The 26,183-nt window shown below is 38.3% G+C and overlaps 1 protein-coding gene across 2 annotated transcripts in view; it reads right to left on the bottom strand.

Moving 5' to 3' along the window:
* The window catches only part of LOC5572937, a 535,760-nt gene that overhangs the window by 69,243 nt on the left and 440,334 nt on the right, over positions 1-26,183 (bottom strand). For both annotated transcript variants that reach the window (XM_021846848.1, XM_021846849.1), the window contains exon 3: positions 9,829-10,043. In XM_021846848.1, coding sequence (XP_021702540.1) covers positions 9,829-10,043 — 215 coding nt within the window. The remainder of the gene's footprint in view (positions 1-9,828; positions 10,044-26,183) is intronic.

The following is a 26,183-nucleotide window of genomic DNA, read 5'->3' as shown; positions in this document are numbered from 1 at the left end:
TTTGCTGAAGACGCAAAATTTCTATATATTCGCGGTAATGAGATATGGAGCATTTTGTCTCCAACACCTCTTAAAACTTGTGTTTTGTTCATAACTTTTTAATAGAAATTTTAAGATTTTTCGAACTTTCTACAAAGTTGTTTGGATTGATAAAATACACATTTTTGCTGAACACGAAAACCTTCTATCTCTTATAGTTAAAAAGTTATAAACAAATTTATGTTAAATTTTAGTCCACTTTCAAAATCAAAAATCTCTATTCTGTGCAAAATGACGCAGCTAGTTTCATGGCAACTTCAAGTTCTAACTTTCTTTCCTCCTTTTTTTTCCTATCTTCATTAACGAGATTTTTAGCCCTGGGCTAGTTCATCTCGGGACCAACGGCTTTACTTCCCTTCCGAAGGAAGTCGTCACTGAAATTTTTAGTGACTATCTCGGGGATGGGATTCGATCCCAGGTCCTCGGCGTGAGAGGCGTGTGTTCTAACCCCTACACCAGGTCCGTCCCCCTTCTAGCTTTCTTCTTTTGCATACAGATAATAACTTATAACAAGTGTTTTTCACAGATCATATATCGTTAATTTAAAATTTCCAGTTTCAAATTCTCCCTGTTAACTATAATTTTCTTGTTATGATACATCGGAGCAAGTGAGTATACTTGACAGTTAAGACCTTAAGGCACAACTTCAGTGAAATTAAATTGTTAGGTGTATTTTACTAGCTTTACAAAGCTATGATGATATGTTTAATACAAACATTATTTGGTTTCAATACAATGTATAACATATATACCAGTTCTCACTGTCACACCATTTTCATAGAGCAAAGGAAAATTGAAGCATTATGCGTTTCTTTGCGATACCACTTTTTTTAAGTGGAAATTTTAGCCCTAATAAACTAGTTGTGTAAGTTTTCGGGTCAGAAATTTGGCTGTGTGTTGTTATGAATTTAGTTTTAGTTTCTCGAAAGTGAATTCTACTATCAAGATTCAAGAAATAAAGGGCCTTTCTTAGTCTATGTTAAGTCCACAGCTGCAAAGCGAAGTCATGCTAAGGTGTCGGGGTTCGATTTCCCGTCGATCCATGATTTTTCCGTTGTAGAAATACGGTTTAGGGACAAAATGTCGAAAGACAAAACGTCGAAACCCATAACGTCGAATGCCAAAATGTCGAATCCCAAAACGTCGAAAGCAATCATTTTTCATGCAAAGGTTTTGGAATCAAAGATGACTATTACGTTGCCAAGGAAAATATGGTTGCGATGCGAACGGCTTTGGGTACTGCAAAATTTGCAATGTTCATCAAAGTAAGCATGGGATAAATTTTAAGAAAAATGTCAATCTTACAACCAGTTCGGACCAGAGAAGAAGCACTGCAGCACCTCAAGAGGAAGACTGAAAATGAAGCCAGAGGTAGGTCTTTTTCATACTTTTATCATTGTTACATAAAAGTATGAAGAAGACCAAGCTGTTAAGCATTTTTTGCCTCACCTCTAGACTCACAAAACGGCAGAAGAAATGAATCTTGAGAGCAGTTCATTATTTATCTTTTTTCTGTTCTACGTGGGCAAACAAAATCTTTTTTACCACCAGATGCATCAGAATGTGGGAACTCAAACAGTTTTCTACATTAGCACTTAAGCATTTAGCCTAAGTTTAATTTGTTTTTAATCTCAATACGCTTTAATGTTTTTTATTGTTTTATGAATATTTTTCAATTAAATGAATTTTATAAAATCCTTGCAGCACCTCTAAAGTGAATTGGATTTCTGGTTAAGCTATCTATTGATAAATAGTGTATTACTTATTCTTTGAAAGTACACTCATTCTTTTAACAAATTAGTGACACAAACTTCATAAAATTAACAACTAGATTTTTAGGAATTAGTAAATTATGTATTCTTCAGAAATTTGCTCGTTCTTCTCTCGAATAGGAATAGTTGACTCGATTTAAATTTCGTTTTTCGGAAACAGAAATCTTTCATCAGGATATCCAGTAAGTTTTTAAATATGTTCTATTGGAGTATAGTAGTCTATACTTAATAAACTTAATGAATTCCGAGCTAAATTTTAAATTTATTTTTTATTGTTGTGTAGCGGGCCCCCCCCGGCTAGGTCACTGGTTTTTTTTCGGAATATTGATCACTCTGTTTTCTTCTCACAAATTTTATTTATTACTAACAAGTCGTCACAATTCACTAGCTTTCCACCCTTAGAATCGTTCTCAAGGAATCGATTGAGACACTTTCACTTTACCCTCGATTCTGATAGCGTATGTGGGTGGTTCCACCAAATTCCCGAAATATACTTTATCCACCTATACTTTATCCACCTTATATCACTACCAAACACTCTCGACCCGAATTGGCCCGCTCGTCAATTTGGCAGAAAATGCCCACTGAACTTTTAACGAAAATGTCGAAAAACGAACGGCACACCTCGTCCGAACTGGGGGACCGTCAGAACTGCGGACGTCGTACACTTTCTTCACACCGAGGCTCTTCCATCTTGGCGGGTCGGTTTTTAAAGGGTTGATTCCACCCCCTGGCGAGGAACTCACTCTCTTAATTGGTAGAACTTGTCGTCTTGTTCTAACGATCCGTGAGCGATGAGCGTAACAAAATCCGCATGTGAGTCACCGTTCTTCGCGGTTTGTGGTGTGGCTGAAATGAAAAACTTAAGCAAAACAATACGATTACCCGCCGCCTATAGGGCTAAGCAAACCAGAAAGCTGCGTAAGTAAAAAAGTTCTCGCGCACGTTTGTTTGCTTTACTCCATAGCGGTAAAATTATGTCACTTTAAATTTGGCACTGTCGGCCAAGGTAAAACAAACAAAAGCAAATTGACTTCTGGTTATTTGCAGTTACGCAACAAACCACTGCAACGAGGAAGCATCCGTTACTTTGCTTCGTCAGGCTAATTGCAAGAAAACCATCATTTCCCGGATACGTAGAAAGTACCATATCATGATGCTAGGCTGGTACAGTTGCTTCCGAAACCAGATACGGATTACAATTTCACGATGTTAACATTGAAAAAGAATATAAAAAACTGGACGGAATAAAGTACACATTGGCCAATGTTCCATACAAAACGGTCAAGTTTGGAGACATGGATCTTAGCTTCTAGTGCACAGTCTAGTGGAATTTTCACCGCAGCTTCAATCAAACTTTTGAGTAATCACAAATCTGCAATTTTGACTAAAACAATAAAAGTCTTGAATTCAAAATAATTTGTAAAATGAAAATACTTAGAGTTATATGCCTTTTTGCAAAAAAAACAATAAAGATATTTGATGAACCACACAAGTTTGTAGAATAAGATTTTTGAGTATGACTGATTGTTTTCAAAATGGGAGATTTTCATAAACTTCAAAATTTTGTTTTTTTTTTTAATTATTGTGATTTTCCAACACAGTGAAACTCATATTATATCTGAACTAAGGTGACAATTTCATGTCAATGGGACCATTAGAAGCCGAGTTGTATGAAAAATGTCCAATTTGTACTTAAATCTGTTCAATGTGAATAATACTGTTTCAACTACTCAAAACATTCTCTAGTACTTGGATTTTACGTTACATTTTTATATTTCACCGTTTTCTTTTTTCTTTTTTCTTTACCAAATAGGTATCGAATAAAATAACTTGAATTGAATGAGTCCTTTCTCATGTACGTTTTTGCAGAGCCTGGTGCAGCCTTGAGAAATCTTGTTTTATTTACGAAAATTTATCGAGAATTTTGATTCTAAAGTATTTTTATTTTATGAATAAATCTTCAATGCCATTCTTTAAAAATAGTTATTGTAATAGTTTCAGTTCTATGTTTTCTCTATAATGAAAACTACTCATATGATTCAAGTAGGTATCGAAACATTCCTTAAGTAAAGATTTGACTTTGCTGCCGGTGTTGATGACTTCAGGTAAATAGCAGAGTTTGCGATGGAAGCTAATTATTCAATACTATAAAAGCACCAAAAAATAGTTTAAACAATATCGAAAGGCCGGCTCCCAAGTATATTTGACATCAGCTCGTCTATCTATTCGATATTTTGTAGGTATCGATTCTTTTCTATGATACTTTTTTCAAATAAATGTATCCATGCCTTAAAGATTTTACATTATCCCTAATTAATGTTGGTGTTGCGATTGGGAGGATAGTTGTAATGTTATGGCTTTCTCAGTCTTATAAATTAAAACGGCTTGTTTGGCTAAGCCCGACGTTTCGGTTCTGTGTATTGGACCTTTTTCAAGGGACTGCTTATTCTTTGAAAAGGTCAAATACACGGGACCGAAACGTCGGGCTTAGCCAAACAAGCCGTTTTAATTTATAAGACTGCGAAAGCCATAGAATTATAATTATCCCTAATACAAAAACAAAAAATAATAAGTTTAGCATAGAAAGATCTTAGTTAAGAAATGTGGCAAGTGCTCTAAGAACAAGCTGGCACAGAAGAACAGGCTTTGTCTCAGTTTGTAAGGAAGTGATTCCTAAAAGAAAAACAATAAACATTCACTAAATTACACGGAAGTGTTCATATTGCCCCGATACCTTTTAACCAGTCTTGTTTTCGAACCAATTATCGATCTTGTTTTTCTGAAATTTCATATCTTGCATTTACCTAGTATCATACAGGCATAATTGCAATGATCGGTTTCTTTCCTTCGATTTAATGTTCGGATTAGTACACGAAGTTCGATCGATTTTCGTTAAATTGACGAACAAAAGAAAAGAGGAAAACAAAAGACTCGCGAGCATCAGAGAGCAGATTTACTCCCATCTATCTTGCTCGCGAGTAAACGAAGCTAAAGTGATTCTTACTCACACCAAGCCTGTTCACGAGTCTGTCATGTTTATTTTGCGTTTGTTTACACTCGTGAGGTGCTTCGTAACGCGAATATTTCCACTGACTGCTTCCTGCTGAATCAAAAATAGCAGCCGAAAACATTCATCCGACCAAAAAATTTGTTGAAAAGAAAATCAATGAAGAAAATGAATCTTTGAGCTGCTTAGTGGAATACCTATAAGTAGATTAAAAAAAATGAATTTAGTACTATACCATTTAATTCCACTAGAGTTTGTATCCTTTGACAGATACGCGTATTTCGACCTCAACTGTAAGGCCGTCTTCAGTGTCGTGTACTAGACTCGCCTCTATGGTTATTTTAATGATCCATTGTAAATCAAAATTTTCTTCGTCGACGGAGGTGATGATGGCATCATGTATGTAGTCGAATTCTTCGTAAATCACCTGAAGATTTTTAGCGTGAACTAGCAGGACGGGAAGGGGAAGCCTTCTATCTTCTTCTGCCGCTGTATCAAAGGAGTTGGAGATCCGAGTGACCTTTGCCTAGGTTTGGCCACGCTTCTTTATCAGAAACCTCACATCATCCGAATTTTCATTCCTTCGGGGCGGGGTACGTTTTAATGACATCCTTCACACGCAAGTTTTAACTTTCTTAACAGGAACACGGATCACGTTCAAGCTTCAATCGCGAAGGTGGAACACTCGCATGGAGTATCCTTCCGATAAACTAAATATGTAAGACATTATTACTAATGACTTACAACTATTGGCTTCCGAATTGATACAATCTCGCTCGAGCTGGGTGCCCTCCTTTTAGACTGCTCCTGCTTTCATCCAGAAACTTCGGAGCCCATCTGTCGCGTGGCTGTTGCTCACGTGGTTGCTGACTTGCTTAGTCGTAGCTACAAAGGTAAGCTGTTATAAGGTTTTGACGTTTTGAAGTTTACATGTACACGACGAAACACGTGTCAAATGTACAAATTGAAATTGAAAATGCGAAAAGAAACCACGTGCTCCAAGGGATCATCATTTCGCAGTCTAAACTTCGTTCGGTTCTTTCGGATGTATGAATTAAATAATAATATAAATTCGATGTTAAGTTTACCGCATGGGTTCTAGCACTACTAAAATAAATACAAAACACTCAATTGAGAGCAAAATAATAAAATTTGTTTCAATTTCGTCAGGAAATACCGCCGGTTTTGAAAATAAACCTGATATTGCATTTATTGAATGAAACGTTCCAAACATCACCAAATTATGAGCCTTGATGTTTGAACTTGTTCAGAAGATTTTCAAAAAAGTACTGGTAGCACTGGCTTTTGCATCGTCAATGTTAACGACTGAAATACAACATGGCAGTCTTAGTTGAGCTGTCACGTCCTGTCCTAGGACAAAAATAATTTGGTAAATGTAATGCACGGTAACTTGCAATGACTTAATTTACTTCCTTCAAATATCATTGTAGTTCGAAAATATGTTTCAGATGTTTTTTCACCTGAGGTACAGTTAGTCGCTCATTCAAATGTTTTAAATTTCTACGAACGGGCGCTTGAGAACGTAGCGCTAAAAATGCAGCTATTCGGCAACACTAAGCTGAGGGTCGTGAGTTCAAATCCCACCGATCGGGTTGGAAATTTGGTCGACTCCCTGGGGTGAAGAATATTTTCGAATCTGCCACACGATACACAAATGCAAAACATGTCATTTGGCAAATGAAGCTCTCAGTTTACAATTCTGGAAGTGCTCATAAAAACATTAGGCTGAGAAGCAGCCTTTGTCTCCGTAGCGCCTGAAAAAAGGAAAAGTTTCAAATTTCTAGTAATTTCGAAGTTTTTTTTTTTCTCAAGTAACAAGCTAGTCACGATATCTCTGCAACAATAACTAACTCTTTGTATATAGGATACTTTTAGTCTTTCTTGTCTTGCATTTCGTGTTTTAGTTTTTTTTTCGTTCTAAGGATTCTATATACTTTTTACAGCATATTGCATAGAGGTTTAAAAATGCCCAACAAGCAAGCAGATGTCAAAGGATCCTTTCTATCCACTTCTGGTAGGATTCAGGAATGTGAAAACATCAAACCTATTTCTATTTATTGATTTCATGGTTCCCCAATCTGTATTGTATACGCATTGGGAAAGTCGAAGATATTTTTTCTCATATGCCGAGCTTAGAAAATAGTTCGAATTGGACCCAGTTTGCACTGCCAGACACTAGTGGTACCATTCTAGTCTATCTGTCTCCTCCATCAGCTGCTTGGTCCAGTTTTCTCCTGCAACAATCTTTGCCCTAGATCTTCCTGTCCCTTCCACAGACGTACGCATTTCTAAAGCCTTGGGTGGAATCCAAAACAGAATTAAAGCAAACAACGTACCGATAAACTGCTCTTCTGTTAATCCAAACTGTACTCTTCCATACAATCTGCTTAGGAGGGTAAACAACAAGCCGATAATTCACAGATAAACTTTCTACTAAGCACCGTTTGTCTGTTATCGCGTCTCTTGCTCTTTTTGCGAAGCTGTGTGGTTTAGAAACAAAACGGTTCGATATCGATTGCACGATTAGCGCCATAACCACTGACAATGGATGCTTGTTTATTTACTGGTTTATTTAAGCAGTGAGGCCATATGAAAAAAATAATTAGATTTAGGTTTCTGGCAATCTTTTCCAATTATTGTAGATTATTAAAAGTGGATTTTCTTTTATTTTAGGAATAAATAATACTAATATTAACGATAGGCTTTCCGGTATTTGTTTTTTTGTGAATTCATTGACAATCCATATATTAGGTTTAAGGTATCAGAAAGCACGTTCTCTGACAATCAGGAAATAAATGCCAGGTTATATAAAAGTTTCGTCGGTATGGACCGAAGGTCATACAAGCTTTCTTGATTCTGCATTCAATGTGAGGTACTTGTACTTGTTTCAATTGGCATAGAGGTATCAATCGGATATTAGATGTGTTTTTTCGTATTGAATCACAAATCCTTGCTTCAGCGAACTGGCAGCCAAGCAATAAATAAATATGTTCTGTTTGAAATAACTGTGAACTCCATTTTTATTGTTTATACAGAAACTTTTCCATTGTTCCACGCTCCAACACACATCCGCTGTGGAAACTAACAATTAGTTCACCATTCGATTCTGCTACTTTTTGTTATTTTGCAAGCTTACAAAAAATAAAACAAACCCAATTGTGCTCCAATATTTTTTAAAAGGATTAACATGAAAGCATAGGAATGAATTCCAGGAACGATTACTCTGTATCAATAAAGTTATTTGTAGTTAGGGTGGGTGTACCAGTTTTCACCCCTTAAGGATTTTTTTTCGTGTTAGTCAAATGTCTATTCAATACTGTTCGTATGTTAAACGAAAGCTACAAAAAAAACTCACAATAGTTGGACAAAAGCTTTGTATTCATATCTAAAACAACGTTGGAGTATACTGGATCACTTGCATCAGTATCAGCCATGTTTTCAATTTCGATTCCTAAATTCACTGCTCACCGTGATATTTTATGGGATGCGACGAAATTAGGAACACCATGGCAAAATAAGGTGCAAGAAGGCTAGAATTTTGAGATTTTTGTTTCTAATATCAGCTTAGCTTTTTTGAGGTTTTAGGGGATGTAGGCACTTAATTTTATACAGACTTAAACTGCCCATAACTGCATATTTGTAACATTCGACAAAAGTAGGCATTGAGTAAATGGGATACCAAGTTTGCATTTTATTGCAGTATGGGAGGGAACTGATATTTAAAAAAATCACTAAGAATTCAAAAGTGCTTATTTGAGGCTGAAATTTTGTACAACTCATATCGCTTATTGGGTGAATAGTCAAAAAAAAATTCTGATAGAAATTTCGTTGCCACTGCATTATGAGGCTCATGTATAATCTCAATGTGACTGTTATGCGGTTACAATTGCCAATGTGACAAAACAACTTGGTATTTTTTTCGAATTTTCTAGAACAATCTCACAGATTTTAGTAAGTGGATCGAAAGTATTTGTTATTTGATGACTCTCCCCGGTATTAACTCGAAATTGTCAAAAATGTCGAATGTGACTGTTATGCAGTTATGGGCAGTAAAGCACACTTACGATTTATGCCTTCTGCATCGTAAAACGGAATGTACTCTGGATATGGAGTATTAGTGTGGGACAAAATTTAGATTCTCACTCCAGTCCACTTTTTGGATTGAATTTAGGTCCCATAACAACTGTGCAAAATTTCAGCTCAATCGGAGAAACTATATTTTAGCGCCAGCCGTTCAAAGTTTGTGTGGGATTTACTATGGGAAAACTTACTTTTGCGAAGAAAAATCGCCAGTGGTCGCCAATTGATCTCTATAAAAATTCTGAACACAGACCTCGATAGGTATTTTTACGATGAAGAATATTGCCGAAAACCGCAAAACAATCCGAAACTTGTGAAAAAAGTTATTCAATGAAAACCTATTGGCAACGCAACGTCGATTAACACGTGAAGGAATAACAATAATAACAAAATCGGGCAAAATTTCCGAATAGTCTATGTTTAATAACTTTTTTCACAAGCATCGGATTGCTTTGCGGTCTTGGGCATTGTTGTTCATCGTAGAAATACCTATCGAGTTCTGTGTTCAGAATTTTTATAGAGGTCAATGGGCGGCCTCTGGCGATTTTTCTTTGCAAAAGTAAGTTTTCCCATAGTAAATCCCATACAAACTTTGAACGGCTGGCGCTAAAATATACTTTCTCCGATCGAGCTGAAATTTTGCACAGTTGTTATGGGACCTAAATGCAATCCAAAAAGTGGACTGGAGCGAGAATCTAAATTTTTCGTATAACCGTGTCCCAAGCTAATGGAGTATATATGGTAGTATGGCAAATAACAGGACATCAACCCTAACGGCTTGCATCTCGCACTTTATCATTTTTCTCCCTTCTGAACTCAGTCCCATGTGATCCAACCGACAACCCTATTGTCATCTGCACTCCAATCATGAAATCAATCGCCATTATTCCCGCCTCGCAAACTCACCTCCACTTCGACGCCGCTGACCGTGTTGAACACCTTCATCGACGGTTGCTCCTGCGGCGTGTACCGATAGAACTCCCGTTTGCCCTTGTACCACTTGATTGAGTAGAGCCGCTCCTTGTCCTCCAGCTCGTAGTTGCAGTACAGGTTGGCCTGCTCGCCCTTCCGGATGGCCGTCGGTACCGTGACACGAACGTTACGTAACCCGAGCGATGATTCTGCAAGGCAAACAAGAGGAAGAGTCAGTCTCGATTGTTGTTCGAGATCGGGTCCAATCGGCGATGGAATGATGTTCGATGAGATGGGAAAATTATTGATTGTATGTCTTCTTGTAGCTCTAGGTAGGTAGGTATGTATTGCATACTCGGAAGGGATGGAGATTGGAGATGGTGCTCTCGATGCTTGTACTTCATGGCTTGGTAAACAATGAGGTAAGAGCGAATCAATTACACCTCAGGCTACTTGTTCGAGGATTAACGTGTGTACAGATCGATGACAGGAAGCTACATTTATCTATGTGGATAGCTAAAACGCTACTATTATACACAGCATCAAAGGTATGATGTTGAAGTACAAGTTTAAGTTGCTGGAATGTTTAAAGCAAAAATGTGATTTTCAATTTGCATCATGTTTTACTTTTCCTCTGGATTAAGTACAAAGAAGGAGTTATGACCCAAAACTTCAATGGATTCATAATAATTCCACACTTATTTCAATGTTGCATCATTTTTAAATTGCTCTGATGGTACATTCGAGAGTGCGCAATAAATAAAAGCTTTTGATCACGCTTTAACGATATATCTGAAACGTAGAAATTTCACAAGGGTTGGGTTCAACTTAGAGTTGGACTATGTCTTGTTTCGTGGTGTTTACGCCAATCCATATAATCGTTTATCTAACTCACTGATTGTATCGATAAAACGACGTATGCGTTTGCAGAAGACAAAAGTAAGAAATTAATCAAAAGTCTCCCCAGACAACTTTTAAATTTCAATCTTTAACAAGTGCATAAATTGTTTGATCAAAACAAAAACCCATCAAAGATAGGGATGGTGTACCGTTGACCATGCAAATTTGGGCAGTGTACGATAAATCGGAATGATGAAGGAAGTGCTCTTAGAACACTAAGCTGAGGAGCAGGCACTGGCGTACGGGGGCCAGGGAGATCACCCTTTCACCCCAGATTTCTTTCAGAATATTGAATATGAAACGAAAAAAACAATAGTGGAAAGTGTTCAATTTAGACAGCTAGAAACATGCTAGCCAACACTGAATGTAATTGGGGTAACATTATGCTACATTATGTAATGAACTCATGTAGCCGTAGCGATTTAAACTCACAATTTCCATGCATATATCTAGATAACTCATTATCCATAAATGAAACTTTCACATTACACATCGTACCTTCGTGCTGTGCGTTCACGAACTCTGCTCTTGGAAGTTTTTCTTTAAAAACTACCTAAAGCAATAAAACAGTACTTTTCAAAGCTAAAATTGAAAACGGTACTTTTTGAAACTACTAAAACAGTACTTTTCAGTACTAATTTTTCTACTATTGATCTCTTTACGATCCTTGTTTGGAAACCGTGCCTTCGATTTTTCGTTGGACCCGTTGGCGAAAGCTAGCGGTGGTAATCCTTCTTGAGAAAAAACCTCTTAGGAGGTCTCGTCTTCTTTCGTTTATTCACTAAACATGGTTGCAACTACCAACAAAAGGAAGGGTGAATCTCTGAATTCACAACTTCCTTCCAAAAAAATCCCACTTGATTTGAAACTGTCACTTAACGTGGCAAGAATGGAAGAAAGGACGTTTCTCCGCAATGCGAACTTTCTTCCAAGAGTGAAATGAATAATGTTGATAATTGCATCGCAATGAGCAATCAGTTTGACTAGAGCATCAAATTTTCAAATTTCATCAAATTTTCCGAACACCATCTAGCCCAGGCTCTTTGATTCAAGTGAGGAAGCAAAGAGTGCCGCCTATCGTGGTCAGTTGTTCCAAATTTGGGGGATTTATGCAGGAGATCTTGAACTCCATTAGGGGAATCAAGGTTTCCTTCCAAATCGCAAAGAAAGGAGACTGTCACGTTTTGCCGGAAACTCTTAAAGATCGCGAACTTCTTCTCAAACATCTTGAAGAGAAGAAGCACATTTTTTTTACTTATGACGACAAAGCTGAACATTTGTTCAAAGTTGTCTTGAAAGGTCTCTCAAGTGACTATAAGTCACCTGAAGAGATCAAAAATGGAATAAATGATTTACTTGGATTTTCCCCAGTCCAAGTAATCATTATGAAAAAGAGAGCCCAATCTGGCATTGTTCGGAAAGGGCTTTCTCAAGAATATTATTTAGTTCACTTTAACAAAAAAGAACTAAATAATATTAAAGCTTTAGAAAAAGCTAGACTTATGTTCGATGTCCGTGTGACTTGGGAACATTTCCAGAAACCTAGAGGAAATTACTAGAACCCCACTCAGTGCCGTCGGTTCCAAAAGTGGGGTCATGGTACAAAAAATTGTCGCATGGATGCTAAATGCATGATTTGCGGAGGTTCTTCTCACGCCAAGGACGTCTGTCCTGTAAAGGAAGATACCGATAAGCTCATATGTGCCAATTGCAAGGGCAATCATAAGTCCAATTTTTGGGCTTGCCCTTCGCGTAGGCACAACTTGGTAAATATACTTTCATAGCTGCCTATTTGCCTTTTCAATGCTCTGGACAGCAAGTTAATTTGCTCCAAACTGACTTGCGAAAATTGACTCGCAATAAGTCAAAATTTTTTGTCATTGGTGACTTCAATGCCAAACATAGGTCATGGAATAATTCTCAAAGTAATTCCAACGGCAGAATTTTATTTGATGAGTGCTCTTCAGGATATTTCTCAATTCAATACCCCGATAGCCCTACATGTTTTTCCTCTTCTAGAAATCCATTTACGATTCATTTGGTTTTAACCGACTCTAGTCATCTTTGTAGCCAACTGATTACTCATGCTGATTTTGATTCTGATCATGTCCCTGTTACATTTCAAATATCCCATGAAGCGATTCTAAATCCTATCAGTTCCACTTTCAATTATTTTCGAGCCGACTGGAATATATATGAAACCTTTATTGACTCTAATCTTAATGTTAATATTCCTTTACAAACAAAACTTGATATTGGCAATGCTCTTGAAGCTTTAACAAATTCCTTGTTGAAGCCAGGAGCATTGCAATTCCAAAATGTGAAGTAAAATTTGAATCCGTGATTATAGACGATGATCTTAAACTATTGGCCCGTCTTAAAAACGTGAGGAGAGGGCAATTTCAACGCACTCGCGATCCTGCTATGAAAATTATATGGCAGGGTTTGCAGAAAGAAATCAAGAAACGTTTTGCACAATTAAGAAACAAAACATTTGAAAATAAGATTTCTCACTTGGACCCTGGCTCTAAGCCCTTTTGGAAATTATCTAAAATTTTGAAAAAACCTCAGAAGCCAATACCGGCATTGAAAGAGGAAAACAAATTATTACTAACTAATTGCGAAAAAGCTCAAAAACTTGCTATGCAGTTTGAAAGTGCGCACAATTTTAATTTAGGACTTACTAGTCCAATTGAAAATCAAGTTACTCAGGACTTCGAAAATATTCTCTATCAAGAGAATCTTTTTGAAAATGTCTGTGGGAAAAATTCAAAAATATGATAGCTCCTGGCGATGATGGAATTTTCTACATCTTCATCAAGAAACTTCCAGAAAGTAGCTTATCATTTTTAGTTGATATATTTAACAAATGTTTTCAATTATCATATTTTCCTGACAAATGGAAAAATGCTAAGATTGTTCCAATTTTAAAACCAGACAAAAATCCTGCAGAAGCTTCTAGCTATCGTCCAATCAGTTTGCTTTACTCCATCAGTAAACTTTTTGAATAGGTTATTTTTAACAGATTGATGGCCCACATCAACTAAAATTCATTTTTTGCCAATGAACAGTTCGGATTCCGCCATGGACATTCGACCACTCATCAACTTTTACGTGTAACAAATTTGATCCGTTCCAACAAATCTGAAGGCTATTCTACTGGTCTTGCTCTTCTAGACATAGAAAAAGCATTCGACAGTGTTTGGCATGAAGGTTTGATTGTAAAATTTAAAAGCTTTAATTTTCCAACATACATTGTTAGAATAATTCAAAGTTATCTGTAAAATCGTACACTTCAGGTTAATTATCAGAACTACAGATCTGAAAGACTTCCTGTAAGAGCTGGTGTTCCCCAAGGCAGCATTTTGGGACCAATATTATACAATATTTTCACATCTTGCTTACCTGTGTTACCTCAGGGATGTCAAAAATCTTTGTTTGCGGATGACACAGGCTTCTCCGCCAAAAGACGAAGCCTGCGTGTCATCTGTAGTCGATTGCAAAAAAGTTTGGATATTTTTTCTTCATACTTGCAAACATGGAAGATTTCTCCTAATGCTTCCAAAACTCAACTAATAATATTCCCACATAAACCAAAAGCTCATTATTTGAAACCTTCAAGTAGACATGTTGTCACGATGAGAGGGGTTCCAATAAATTGGTGAGATGAAGTTAAGTATCTTGGACCCATGCTAGATAAGAATTTAACTTTCAAAAATCACATTGAGGGCATTCAAGTCAAATGTTATAAATATGTAAAATTTCTCTATCCCCTTATTCATAGAAAATCAAAACCTTGTCTTAAGAACAAGCTTATGATATTCAAACAAATTTTCAGGCCAGCCATGTTGTATGCTGTACCAATATGGACTAGCTGATGTAATACCAGGAAGAAAGCTGTGCAAAGAATTCAAAAAAAAAATTTTGATAATGATTCTGAAGCTTCCTCCCTGGTATAGTACCAATGAGTTACATAGAATATCCAATGTTGAAACATTGGAACAAATGTCAAATAAAATAATTAATAATTTCAGGCAAAAATCGTAGCAATCTTCTATTGCCACGATTGATGCGTTATATATTTAGTAGACAGTTTCACAAAAATCAAAATTTCTGGGATTCAACCAGTCACCTCCTAGTCCTAGTTGCAATACTAAAACAAACTACCAGACAAATTTTCATCCAATTTGGAGAAGATTAGGAGGTGCCTCAAGTCGAATTTGAGTTTTTTGGCTATTTTTTACATTCAAAATATTCTAACGAGAATTTGGAAAAACGAAAACCAAAATAAATACCACTAATTGAACATATTATTAGTACTTTACAACTTTTGAGAACACTGTATGCCGATTAGAGATGGTTTTGACCTCATAAAATTGATTTCTGTTCATTAAAGTACCTATAAAACATACATTTCTCTTCAGTTTTTATTCTAAGAAATTCTTAACCTCATGCCTAATCATAAAAGTTCAACCGTAGTATCATTCCTTTGTCATTTCTGAACATTATTGTAGTACATCATTTTTGTATCCGAATTACAGATAAATTGTAAAAAATCGTCGGAAATACGACATTCCTCATTTCCCTGTATTTAGAGCTGCTGCCAAATGGCGCAATTGCTGACATGTTACAAAATTGAACATAGAAGCTTTGCTTTTTCAATGATGGATGATGATTGAAGAAAACAGCTATCAAATGTCATCAACGCAATCGTGTTTCAAACAACATTCGCATTTGATGCCAAACAATTACATATGTGATATAGCACCGAGGTCAAGCTAATCGACTGCCGATCTTGAGGATCGGAGTTCAATTATGATTCTTTTGTTTTTTCGAGTGAAACCAATGTTTATTATATGCAGCATAGAAAAAGGACTAACGGCGCAAATCACTACTTGAGCATTTCTCTTCATTCACTTAGAAGTGTGGATTTTTGTGAGTCCTATTGATTAAGACTCAGCCACAAGATGCACTTTTGAACAATGAATCGTGATGACATTTTTTGGCCTCAAGTCATTTGGTCCATGGCAAAAAACAACACTCTAAATGAACTCCCGTAATCAAACTGTGATCCTCAAGATCAGTAGTCGAGAAGCTTGACCTTGGGGCTATATAACATATGTAATTGCTTGGCATCAAATGCGAATGTTGTTTGAAACACGGTTGCGTTGATGACATTTGATAGCTGTTTTCTTCAATCATCATCCATCATTGAAAAAGCAAAGCTACTATGTTCGATTTTGTAACATGTCAGCAATTGCGCCATATGGCAGCAGCTCTAAATGCAGGGGAATGAGGAATATCGTATTTCCGATGATTTTTTACAATTTATCTGTAATTCGGATACAAAAATGACGTACTACAATAATGTTCAGAAATGGCAAAGGAATGATACTACGGTTGAACATTTATGATAGGGCATGAGATTAAGAATTTCGTAGAACAAAAACTGTAGAGAAATGTATGTTTTATAGGTACTTTAATGAACAAAAATCAATTTTATGAGGTCAAAACCATCTCTAATCGGCATACAGTGTTCTCAAAAGTTGTAAAGTAATAATAATACGATCAACTAGTTGTATTTATTTTGATTTTTGTTTGTCAAATTCTCGTAAGAATTTTTTGAATGTAAAAAATAGGCATAAAACACAAATTCGACTTGAGGCACCTCCTAAGTTTCTCCAAATTGGATGAAAATTTGTCTGGTAGTTTGTTTTAGTATTGCAACTAGGACTAGGAGGTGACTGGTTGAATCCCAGACATTTTGTTTTTTTTTGTGAAACTGTCTAATATTTAGGTTAAGTTAAGTTAAGTAAATTAAAAACATGTTTTTTAATTCTTATAAGCAGGTGAAATCAACCCACCTGTAAAAAATCTGAACTGCTACGGCCAATGAAACTTAATATGTTAACAACTACCGAAAAGCTAAACATTACATATAATTTGCAATTGGATTAGATGGACAAATTGATGTGAAGATTTGTGAAAAAGTTACACGTCTTCTCAGTGAGAATCGAACTCACGACTCCCTGATCTCTAGTTAGGGCGCGTTACCCCTACGCCATGAGAGGACTCATGAACGCAGAAGTTAACCTGAATTCGATTTCAGCTCAATAATCACGTGGTCCTTTTTCGCAAAGTGCACCTCTTTCGGATGAATTAGATGCCCATCCAAACACAACGCATTCTATATATATCCAATGCCTAGCCCGAGAGCGCATTGTTTTTTAGGTATAGGAATAGCATACTACACTAGCCAGCAACTGCGCTGGCTGAGGTATCTATTGTGTGGGCTTCCAATGGGTCGCGACGTTCTCAAACGGCCGGTTACGGAACATGAGTCCGTTGCTCGATTAATACTTGTTTTTTGCAAATTATATGCAATGTTTAGCTTTTCGGTAGTTGTTAAACTTCCACTCGGCTGGTTAGCCGTAAACCACGATTCATAATTAAAAAACAAGTACTTAATATGTTGTTAACAAAATGTTAATAAAATCTTAAATTTGTTTTACCAAATTAGGACAGAACACCTAGATATAAGAAATGAATGTAATGTTTGGAATGATACTTATAAAAACAAATGCAATCTAAAAAAACTAAATTGTTCATCTAATGCATCCGGTTGTTTCTGAAAGTTTCTTGCCATTACAACATATATATTTTGAATTTATTTTTTCAATTATTTCTCGCAGAATTCTCAGACAATTTTATTTTTAAACAATATTTTTAGCTTTTTACATTAACCTATGTTTAATTTCAAATAAATTTTGCTTGAGCTTTAGCATGAAACTCTTCAGAGCTTATGCGATGAGATTCCATTGAGGTCACTATAGAATTTAAAAAAGAAACCAAATTAGAATTTTGTTTTATGAAAAAAAAAAATAGAATTTTGTTTTGACTTTGACTAGAGGGCTTTCAAAAAGAGGTTTGCCAAGGACACCACGAGACAACGGCTCTGTTGGCCGAACTATTAAATTTTGAGTTTCCACTTTTAAAAACTTGTGGTATTAGAATGCTCCACCATATTTTCGTAATTCCAGATTTTGGATAAACCACATTATAACTCGATTTAATACGATATTGACGAACGAAAGTACAACTTTTCTAAAAGACTCACTTTTCAAGATTGAGTAAAAAATCTTGAGGCCAGGAATTGAATCCTGAAAAAAATTGAGAAAATCTCTCACTTATCGCTCACTGTAACAATTATGATTTGGAGAACATCATGAGAGCATGCTTATCGCATACTAACTCCGACCAGATCGGGTGAATAGCCGGGCATTGTAAAATCCATCTAAACAAGCTCCAAACCTGGGGTACACTTTTGCTTTCGGATGTTTTCGGGAATTGTTAATCTCGCCAGTAAAATAAACACCTACCCCCAATGGCAAGCAAGAGAGAAAAAAGGATTTAATCTCCTTAGGGCACTCGTTTGCTACTTTTATTTACCAAACTTGTTGCAGCTTGCGAAACATTGCCGATCATGGACCGATACATACCACCGATACATACACACCATTCGACTATTATCGGCAACCAGATTTCAAACGCCAAATACACAGCATTCTTCTATCAAAACACACCAATGAGAACATTCGCCGAACAGATTCGTCTGCAGCTCTTATGGGAAAGTTGCCGAAGAGAATGAGGCTGCCGACAATAGTCACACTGACAAGAGATGTTAGCAGCGTTGTGAAAACGTTTCCAGAAAGATTTTAACATGTCTGTCGGTGTGAATCGATAAAGGATTGTGCTGCGCAGACACAAACAAGTAATTTGCCTGCTGATGTCCGAAAAAATTACAAAAGAAGTGCGGCATCGGCTTAGACTGCCGAGAATACGTAAGTTCCCCTATGTGATGGTTTTTTTCGCTTGCTTTGATCGTGCTTCTAAATCAAATGAGAATGAATTCTGAAATGCCATATGCCTCAAGGGTTTGATATATTTGATCATATGAATTCCACCTTAGAGATATTCGTGGTGCAGATAAAAAATCTCAATCACAACACATCATTATTATATATTGCTATGCCATATGAGTTCAGCAGAGATGTAATGCTCAATGTCAAAATTAAAGTTATTTATTTCACATTTCGCAGCACAAGTGTTAGAACTACTCCCCTCAGCAAAAAGTTCAACAGTAGTTCGAAAAAGTTCCTCAATGTTTGTCTGAAGCTCACAAACAAGTGCAATTTGTTTTATACGCGTCCAACCGGCAACTAGTTGTAGAATACACACAAGAGCATTCTAAGCAGCTTTACTCAAACTCCACTGGGGACGGGACCTCGGTTTGTGATCTGCCGCACGGTCGACCACTAAGCCTCGTTGCCGGTTCACAGCGGCAAGTCTGGCCATGCACGTACCGAGACCCTCTCGCTGCACGTACCTACACTCCGGTACAAAAGTTTGGGGTCATTCCCTAAATGCATTTAAACATTTTTTTCGTCTATTACTTAAACCACGAAAATTCTGGGAAATCTCGTTAATTCAAATTTTGGCTGATCTAATTCTAAAAAATATATATTTTTCCAGTGTGTTTTATGAAGAATGTCACAACTTCAAGTAACTCATCGACTTTTCAATGAGTTTTAAAAGTTACAATTAGACATTTAAACAAAGAGATATGTACAAAACACTTTTCTATGTTTTTAGCAGGAGACGCCAAACTTTTGCACGGGAGTGTACACTGAGTACGGAGAAAGTGCATCAACTGTCTGAGCCCTGCCGGGGAGCTCTGACAGCGAGAGAAGCTTTCGGAAAAACGGAAATGTAAGATTAATTGCATCGAGAGACTACACCACAAGAATGAACTCCACTCCGAAGAATGTCAGAGAAGCTTGAATGTTGGCGCCACCCACACCTACCCACGGATTCGGGAAGGGCAACAACATCGCACAGTAGCTAGTATAGCAAGCGGCACTTGGAAAATAAAGACCGAAGCTTAAAATTATCCCCAACCGGTTTGACTGGTGGCAGTTGCCGAGTGAAATGAATTAAGGAAGATAAATTGATTATAAAGTTGATGTATTTTTCAGACTGGTGATGCACAATGTTTTGGTTCGTCGATTTCTGGTTCTCTGAAATAGTGTCTAAACCTTTATATTGAACGATTATGAGAATTTTCTTAATATATTAAAGCGGTGTCCGGCCATTTGGCCGTATGTCGTTTGGCTGGATGCTTTTTGACCGAATGCCGTTTGGCCGAATGTCTTCAGGTATTTGTAGAAATCTGAATAGAAATCACTGGAAGCTACTGTGCGGCTACAAGCGGAAAATATTTTCCTAGCTAATTTTTCTGTTCTCAAATCAATTTAAAATTCCAAATCTACTTAAAAAATTCAATTAGTAATTGGTAAGAAATGAGTCTAAGGTATCATTATTGGCCAAATCATCCTTTTAACGAATATCTTAAGTCCCTGATAATCTAGAAGGTGGGTTTGTTTGGCAAAGTTGCTAAGAACATCAAGGGCTAAGTAGCAGTAACAAACTTCATAGGGAATTTTTCCGCTATTTGGCGATAGTATCAAATTTCCTTCAGTCTCCTATATCCTAAGACCCTGATGAGCTGGAAGGTTGATGTCTTCGACAAAGTTGTTTAGCAGATCGAGGGCCAGGTGGCAGTAGAATTTATCTACTAGGTGGCGCTAGTAACATATTTCTAAGCTTCTAATCGTCACCGAGCGCAAAATTGCAGATAAAAAGAGTCTGAGCAATGAATTGCTAGGCAACAAGAAATCTTGTGTTGGCGATTGGTCAAAAACACTCTCAAGGTGTTGAGCTAGCCGTGTTGGTAAGCGCGTGTTATTAATAATTTAAAGGATCTTTGTTCATCGCCGGAACCACGCTGATGTTTTTGTGACCTTTTTTTTGGTCGGTCATTCAATTTACACCGATTAGTTGCCTGCAAAGCTCAAACTACCTTGAAACCTTGATGGCTATAGCGTAGCATCACGCCATTGCCGGGCGTATTGTAGAGCTCCATCTTCGTCGGTCTTGGGCGAAACTTCTCCAGTTGCCCCGAACGTTTAGGTTCAGGTCCGCTTCCACTGCGTAAAGCCAGCGTATTCGTGGTCTTCCCCGAAGCCGCCGACCTCTACCTAGTTCCCTGCTGAATATTATTTTCGCAATCCTTTCTTCCGACATTCGCACTAAGTGACCAGCCCACTGAAGTCTGCCGTATTTTACACGCTTGATAATACCAGTTACAGTCGACTCTCCACATCTCGATGTTCTACATCTCGATATCTCTCCCTATTTCGATGATTGCTTCGGTCCCTTCATTCTGCAAACGATTTCACTCTCCATATCTTGATATCCTTCTTATCTCGATATCTCCATATCTCGATGTATTCCAGTTGATTTTTGTTCCCAACTGTCTCTCTATATGTCGATATGAACATTATCAAAGGTTACTAGGCCAGATTTAAGCGATTCAAAACAATTTGGAAACTCGAAATAAAGTTTCTTTGTTTTTTTATTTTCCTAGTAACGGAGTGATTTTCAATCTAGTGTTCATTTAATGAATGTTCTATGTCTCCATCTCTCCCTATCTCGATGGTCCCCTCGATATCGAGATGTGGAGAGGCGACTGTATTCGCATCTTTGTACACTTGATACAACTTTCATTTCTGATTCATGCGTCTGCGCCACACACCATTTTCGAGTTTCCCACAGAGTATTGTCCGCAGCATTTTACGCTCGAAAACACCGAAACCTTTCCGGTTTGACTCTTTCAACGTCCACGCTTTGTGCCCGTAGAGAGCAACCGGAAGAATCAATGCTTTATACAGGGCGAATTTTATTTCCATTTGCAAGCTGGTTACGTAGCCCGTAAAAGGCCCTATTCGCAGCCGCAACACGTCTTTTCACTTCGCGGGAAACGTCGTTGTCACATGTCACAAGTGTTCCAAGCTAAACAAATTCATCAACAACTTCAAACACATCCCCATCAAATACTACCTCAGCACCTACACCACCATGCCTGACTCTATCTCTACCTGCAACCATGTACTTCGTTTTGGTAGAATTAATGGTCAGGCCTATCCTCGCTGTCTCCCTCTTCAGAGGCACGGAGGCCTCTTCCACTGACCTGCGATCGATCCCAATTAGGTCTATGTCGTCCGCAAAGCCTGCGACCTTGCATGTGCGACCTTGTGATAATAGTGCCATTTCTCTGCATGCCAGATCTCCTAATAACACCCTCGAGTTTCGCTGGAAATTCCTAATTTGTTTCGCCGCAAAACCATGTTCAGACATTATCTGCCAAAGATCATTTCTTTTCACTAAGTCGTACGCCTCCTTGAAATCAATGAACAGATGGTGAGTCTGTAAGTTATACTCCCGGAATTTGTCTAGGATCATTCGCAAGCTAACATCTGGTCCGTTGTCGAACGGACCTCACCGAAACCAGCTTGGTATTCGACTGGTAAAGCTACTCACTTCCGTGCTTGAGAAGCTCGACCGGGATCTCGTCCTCCCATCAGCCTTACAGTTCTTCAGCTCGCTGATAGCCTTTTCAACCTCTCCTATGGTCGGTGGGTCCACAGCTTGATCGTCATCATCTATCCCAAGTAACCATAAGCACTAATAATAAGCCCTTAATCAGCATCATAGATGCGTACATGCATTATAATAGCACCACAAATGCTTACACGCCTTATAACAGCACTCCCGCTGCATAGAAACCCTATTACAGCATCATTAATGCTTCTAAGCCTGATGCATACAGGCATTAAATAAGCACTATATTGGCTTTATATTCGAATACAGGGCATGTTTAAATTCCATCCAGTGTTTTGACAGATATACCACGTGCTTTGTGTTTGCATATAGTGGTAAGAGGGAGTGAAACATAAATCTTCTCACTACTACAGTTGCAGGTTTTATGACGGGGAAAAGTGATGGTTTAAATTGGTCACTTTTCTTCCCAACACTATTCATCTTATGTGGCCGTAGGAGCACAGGAGCAGGACAACAACTCAACAATACGGGTGTCGCAGGTTCGAGACGCAAAATGAGGAATTTCATCATCATAACGAGGATCAAAATGTGGCAATTGCAAGTCCTCAAAAGGATGAAAACTTCCAAAACGAATATGTCTGATACGGAGAAGTACTATCTGTATCATTTTATTACATGTTTTGCATACTATTAGAGGTTTCCGTTTTCATTCATTCATTTATTTACCTCGTGTATCAGTTGCTTGGCCGCATACGCGAAAGCTCTCTGGCTGCGTACGCGAAAGCACAAAATATTCGCCCTAAAAACCTGGCGAAAACAACTGACGTTTCACACGTGGTCTTATATCAGCATTAGTGGTGCAGAGATGCACGGTTATATCTTGGCACTATAATGGCACGCTATTTCGCCTTTTCTGGCATTATAATAGAATTATATGCGTATATAAAACTGACATGCATCAAATGATTACCCTATATGCGCATATAATGCTGTTACCGTGCCGCATTATCGTGCTTACTGGTTACTTGGGATGTTCATCCTGTTCCATTTTCACCGTTCAACAATTGCTGAAAGAGCTCCTTCCACCTGGCAGCCACCGCCGTTTTATCGGTCAGCAAATTCCCTTCTCGATCAACGCATATGGCGGGCACTGCTACGGTATTGTGCCGCGCACCATTGACCGTTGCATAGAATCTCCGCATATCATTCCGATTCATGCTTTCTTGAGCGTCAGCTACTTTCTTCGTGCTGCCTTTTCTTTCTGCGGTGGATTCGCTTTTATTCGGCTCTCGTTGCCCTGTACCGCTCTCTGTTCATACGGCTTCTGTCGACATTCTTCATGTCTGTCACTCTCTGGCACTCTTCGTCGAACCAGTCGTTTCGTCTTCGTCGTTGATCAGTGCCGTTCACTACCCGTGCCGTTTTTGTCACAGCTTCGAGGATAGGGTCCCACAGACTGTTGACGTCTGCAGCAACGTTGATTCTTCCCAACTGCTCGTCTAGTTGCTGACGGTACTGCGCAGCTACCCCATCAGTCGACAAGCGTTGTATATTGAAGCGCAGCATTCTGTTTGTTCAGGAATTCGTGACGCTGGATAACCGCGCCCGAATTTTAGCTACAACGAGATAATGATCCGAGTCGATATTAGGGCCTCGGAAGGTCCTGACATCCATGACATCTGAGAAATGTCACCCATCAACCAGCACGTGGTCTATTTGAGAGAAGGCATCGCCACTCGGGTGTCGCCAGGTATGTTTGCGGATATTCTTTCGTGCGAAGTAGGGACTGCTGATTGCCATCCCTCTGGCAGCAGCGAAGGTTACTAATCACAGGCCGTTATCATTGGTAACAGAATGAAGGCTCTCCGTTCCAATGACGGGTCGAAAGAAATCTTCTTTCTCGATCTGCGCATTTGCGTCACCGATGACTATCTTGACATCATATTTTGGGCACTCTCCGTAGGCCTTATCTAGGCTCTCATAGAACGCATCATTCATGTCATCGGGCTTATCGTTCGTTGGCGCATATATGCTGATCAGGCTGCAGTTGAAGAACTTGCCCTTCATTCTCAACACACGGATTCGGTCGCTTACCGGTTTTCACCGAATAATTCGCTTCATCTGCTTCCCAATCACTAAGAAGCCAACTCCACGTTCTGCTATGTCGCCACCGCTGTAGTAGATGTGGTACTTGAATGAAGTGTTGACACGATACAGCATTGTCCGTTTGTTCTTTACATGATGACCACGATCAAAGCCATCACAACCATCTACCTTTATCAGGGCTTTGGACCTGTAGCTCTGGTTCTCAATAGTTTCAAGTTCTTTCGGACATGCTACTATGGTGAGCCGTCATGCGCTAGCGGTGTTCTCAAGTGATAAAAGGTCTCCGGATATTTGATGATTAACAGATCCATATATTTTTGAATCTAAAACACATTGTTCTGTTAAAAAGTAGTGTTCTATAACGTTGAAACAAATGCTACCTCTACCGATAACTGGATTCTCTGACACATTACCAATTCAGGACCCTTCCAAACCTAATTTTTACTCATCAGTACATATACATTATAGCTTTTTTTAAGCAATTTAGACCGCAATGTGCAAATTTTTACCATTAATTCGGGGCCCTATGATCTTAGTGCTTGGTGAGGATCGCTCCCTCTTAGCTACGCTGTAGACAACCATTGTTACTGTGGGCCGAAGAGTCTTCTGCATCTTCACAGTTGTCAAGGAAAGGATATTGCACTCCCTGCATTTTTGAAACATCTATTTTCCTGTATCCTGTCAATTTAACAAAAATTAAAAGAAATACCAATAATTTGTTGGGGCCTTGCTTAGCCGAGGGGTTAGAATCCGCGGCTACAAAGCAAACCCATGCTGAAGGTGTCTGGGTTCGATTCCCGGTCGGTCCAGGATCTTTTTCAAATAGAAATTTCCTGGACTTCTCTGGGCATAGATTATAATCGTACCTGTGACACGATATACGGATGCGAAAATTGCAGCTTTGGCAAAGAAAGCTCTCAGTTAATAACTGTGGAAGTGCTCATAAGAACACTAAGCTGAGAAGCAGGCTCTTTCCCAGTGAGAACGTATCGCCACGAAGAAGAAGAAGACCAATAATTCGTAACTGCTATGTAGAGTAATATCAACTCAGCATTAATTTCAAGGTTTTCCAACATATGTGTTTTCTTTTTTTCTCAGAAATTTAAAAAAAAGACACTACACGTTAATGCTTCCAGTGGGCTGTTTGCCCTTTGAAGGAAGCACCACACTAGACAACGGACTAGCATGCAACGCCCAGTGGCACAGTCGGAAAACATTCCTCTCGAAAAGTTTTCGGCCTGAAGTGGGAATCGAACCCACACTCCTTAGCACGATGCGGCTAAATGCCTCGGTGACACTAACCACACGGCTACGAAGCCCACAAATTTGTATAAATCGGTTTAATTTTGGAGACATTTTCTGTATGTATTTTTCCAAAATATCTGTAATCTGGTATATACAGTTTCGTGGTCCCAAAGTATTCGAAGAAGTTTGCGAAAAAAAAAAAACAGATATATCTGTATATGTGGCAGTGATGGTTTCCTTCGGAAGGTTGGTAAGTTCCCCTGGATTAAAAATTTCGTTAATAATAAAAAATCCTAGTTTAGAACTCTATTAAAAACGCACGAAATCGACAAAATGAAACACTGTGTGCTGCTGCTATTGCAAGCTCGGCGTTTCACACTCGAGCTGTTCCCGGCTCAGAAATGCGGTTTTTGTTTAGAGTGCAGCACTTCGGATGGGTCGGGGTTTTCGGAAATACTTTTCTTCCCTCTGCTCTTCGTGGTGGGGCTGAAGATGGGGAATTCCTGAGGGAAGGCACATTTCTCAATGGAGCATCATCCCAAAAGCCAGCAGAAGCGAAATGTAACGTCAAGTAGCTTAATTAGTGCATGTTCGGCGCAACGAGGGAGGACTTTAATGAGCTTTACTGTGCACCAGAG

This window comes from Aedes aegypti, chromosome 2 (genome assembly GCF_002204515.2).
Source record: "Aedes aegypti strain LVP_AGWG chromosome 2, AaegL5.0 Primary Assembly, whole genome shotgun sequence".
Lineage (NCBI taxonomy): Eukaryota > Metazoa > Arthropoda > Insecta > Diptera > Culicidae > Aedes > Aedes aegypti.
The sequence above is the reverse complement of the archived record's forward strand: the minus strand, read 5'-3'. Positions and strand labels throughout refer to the sequence as shown.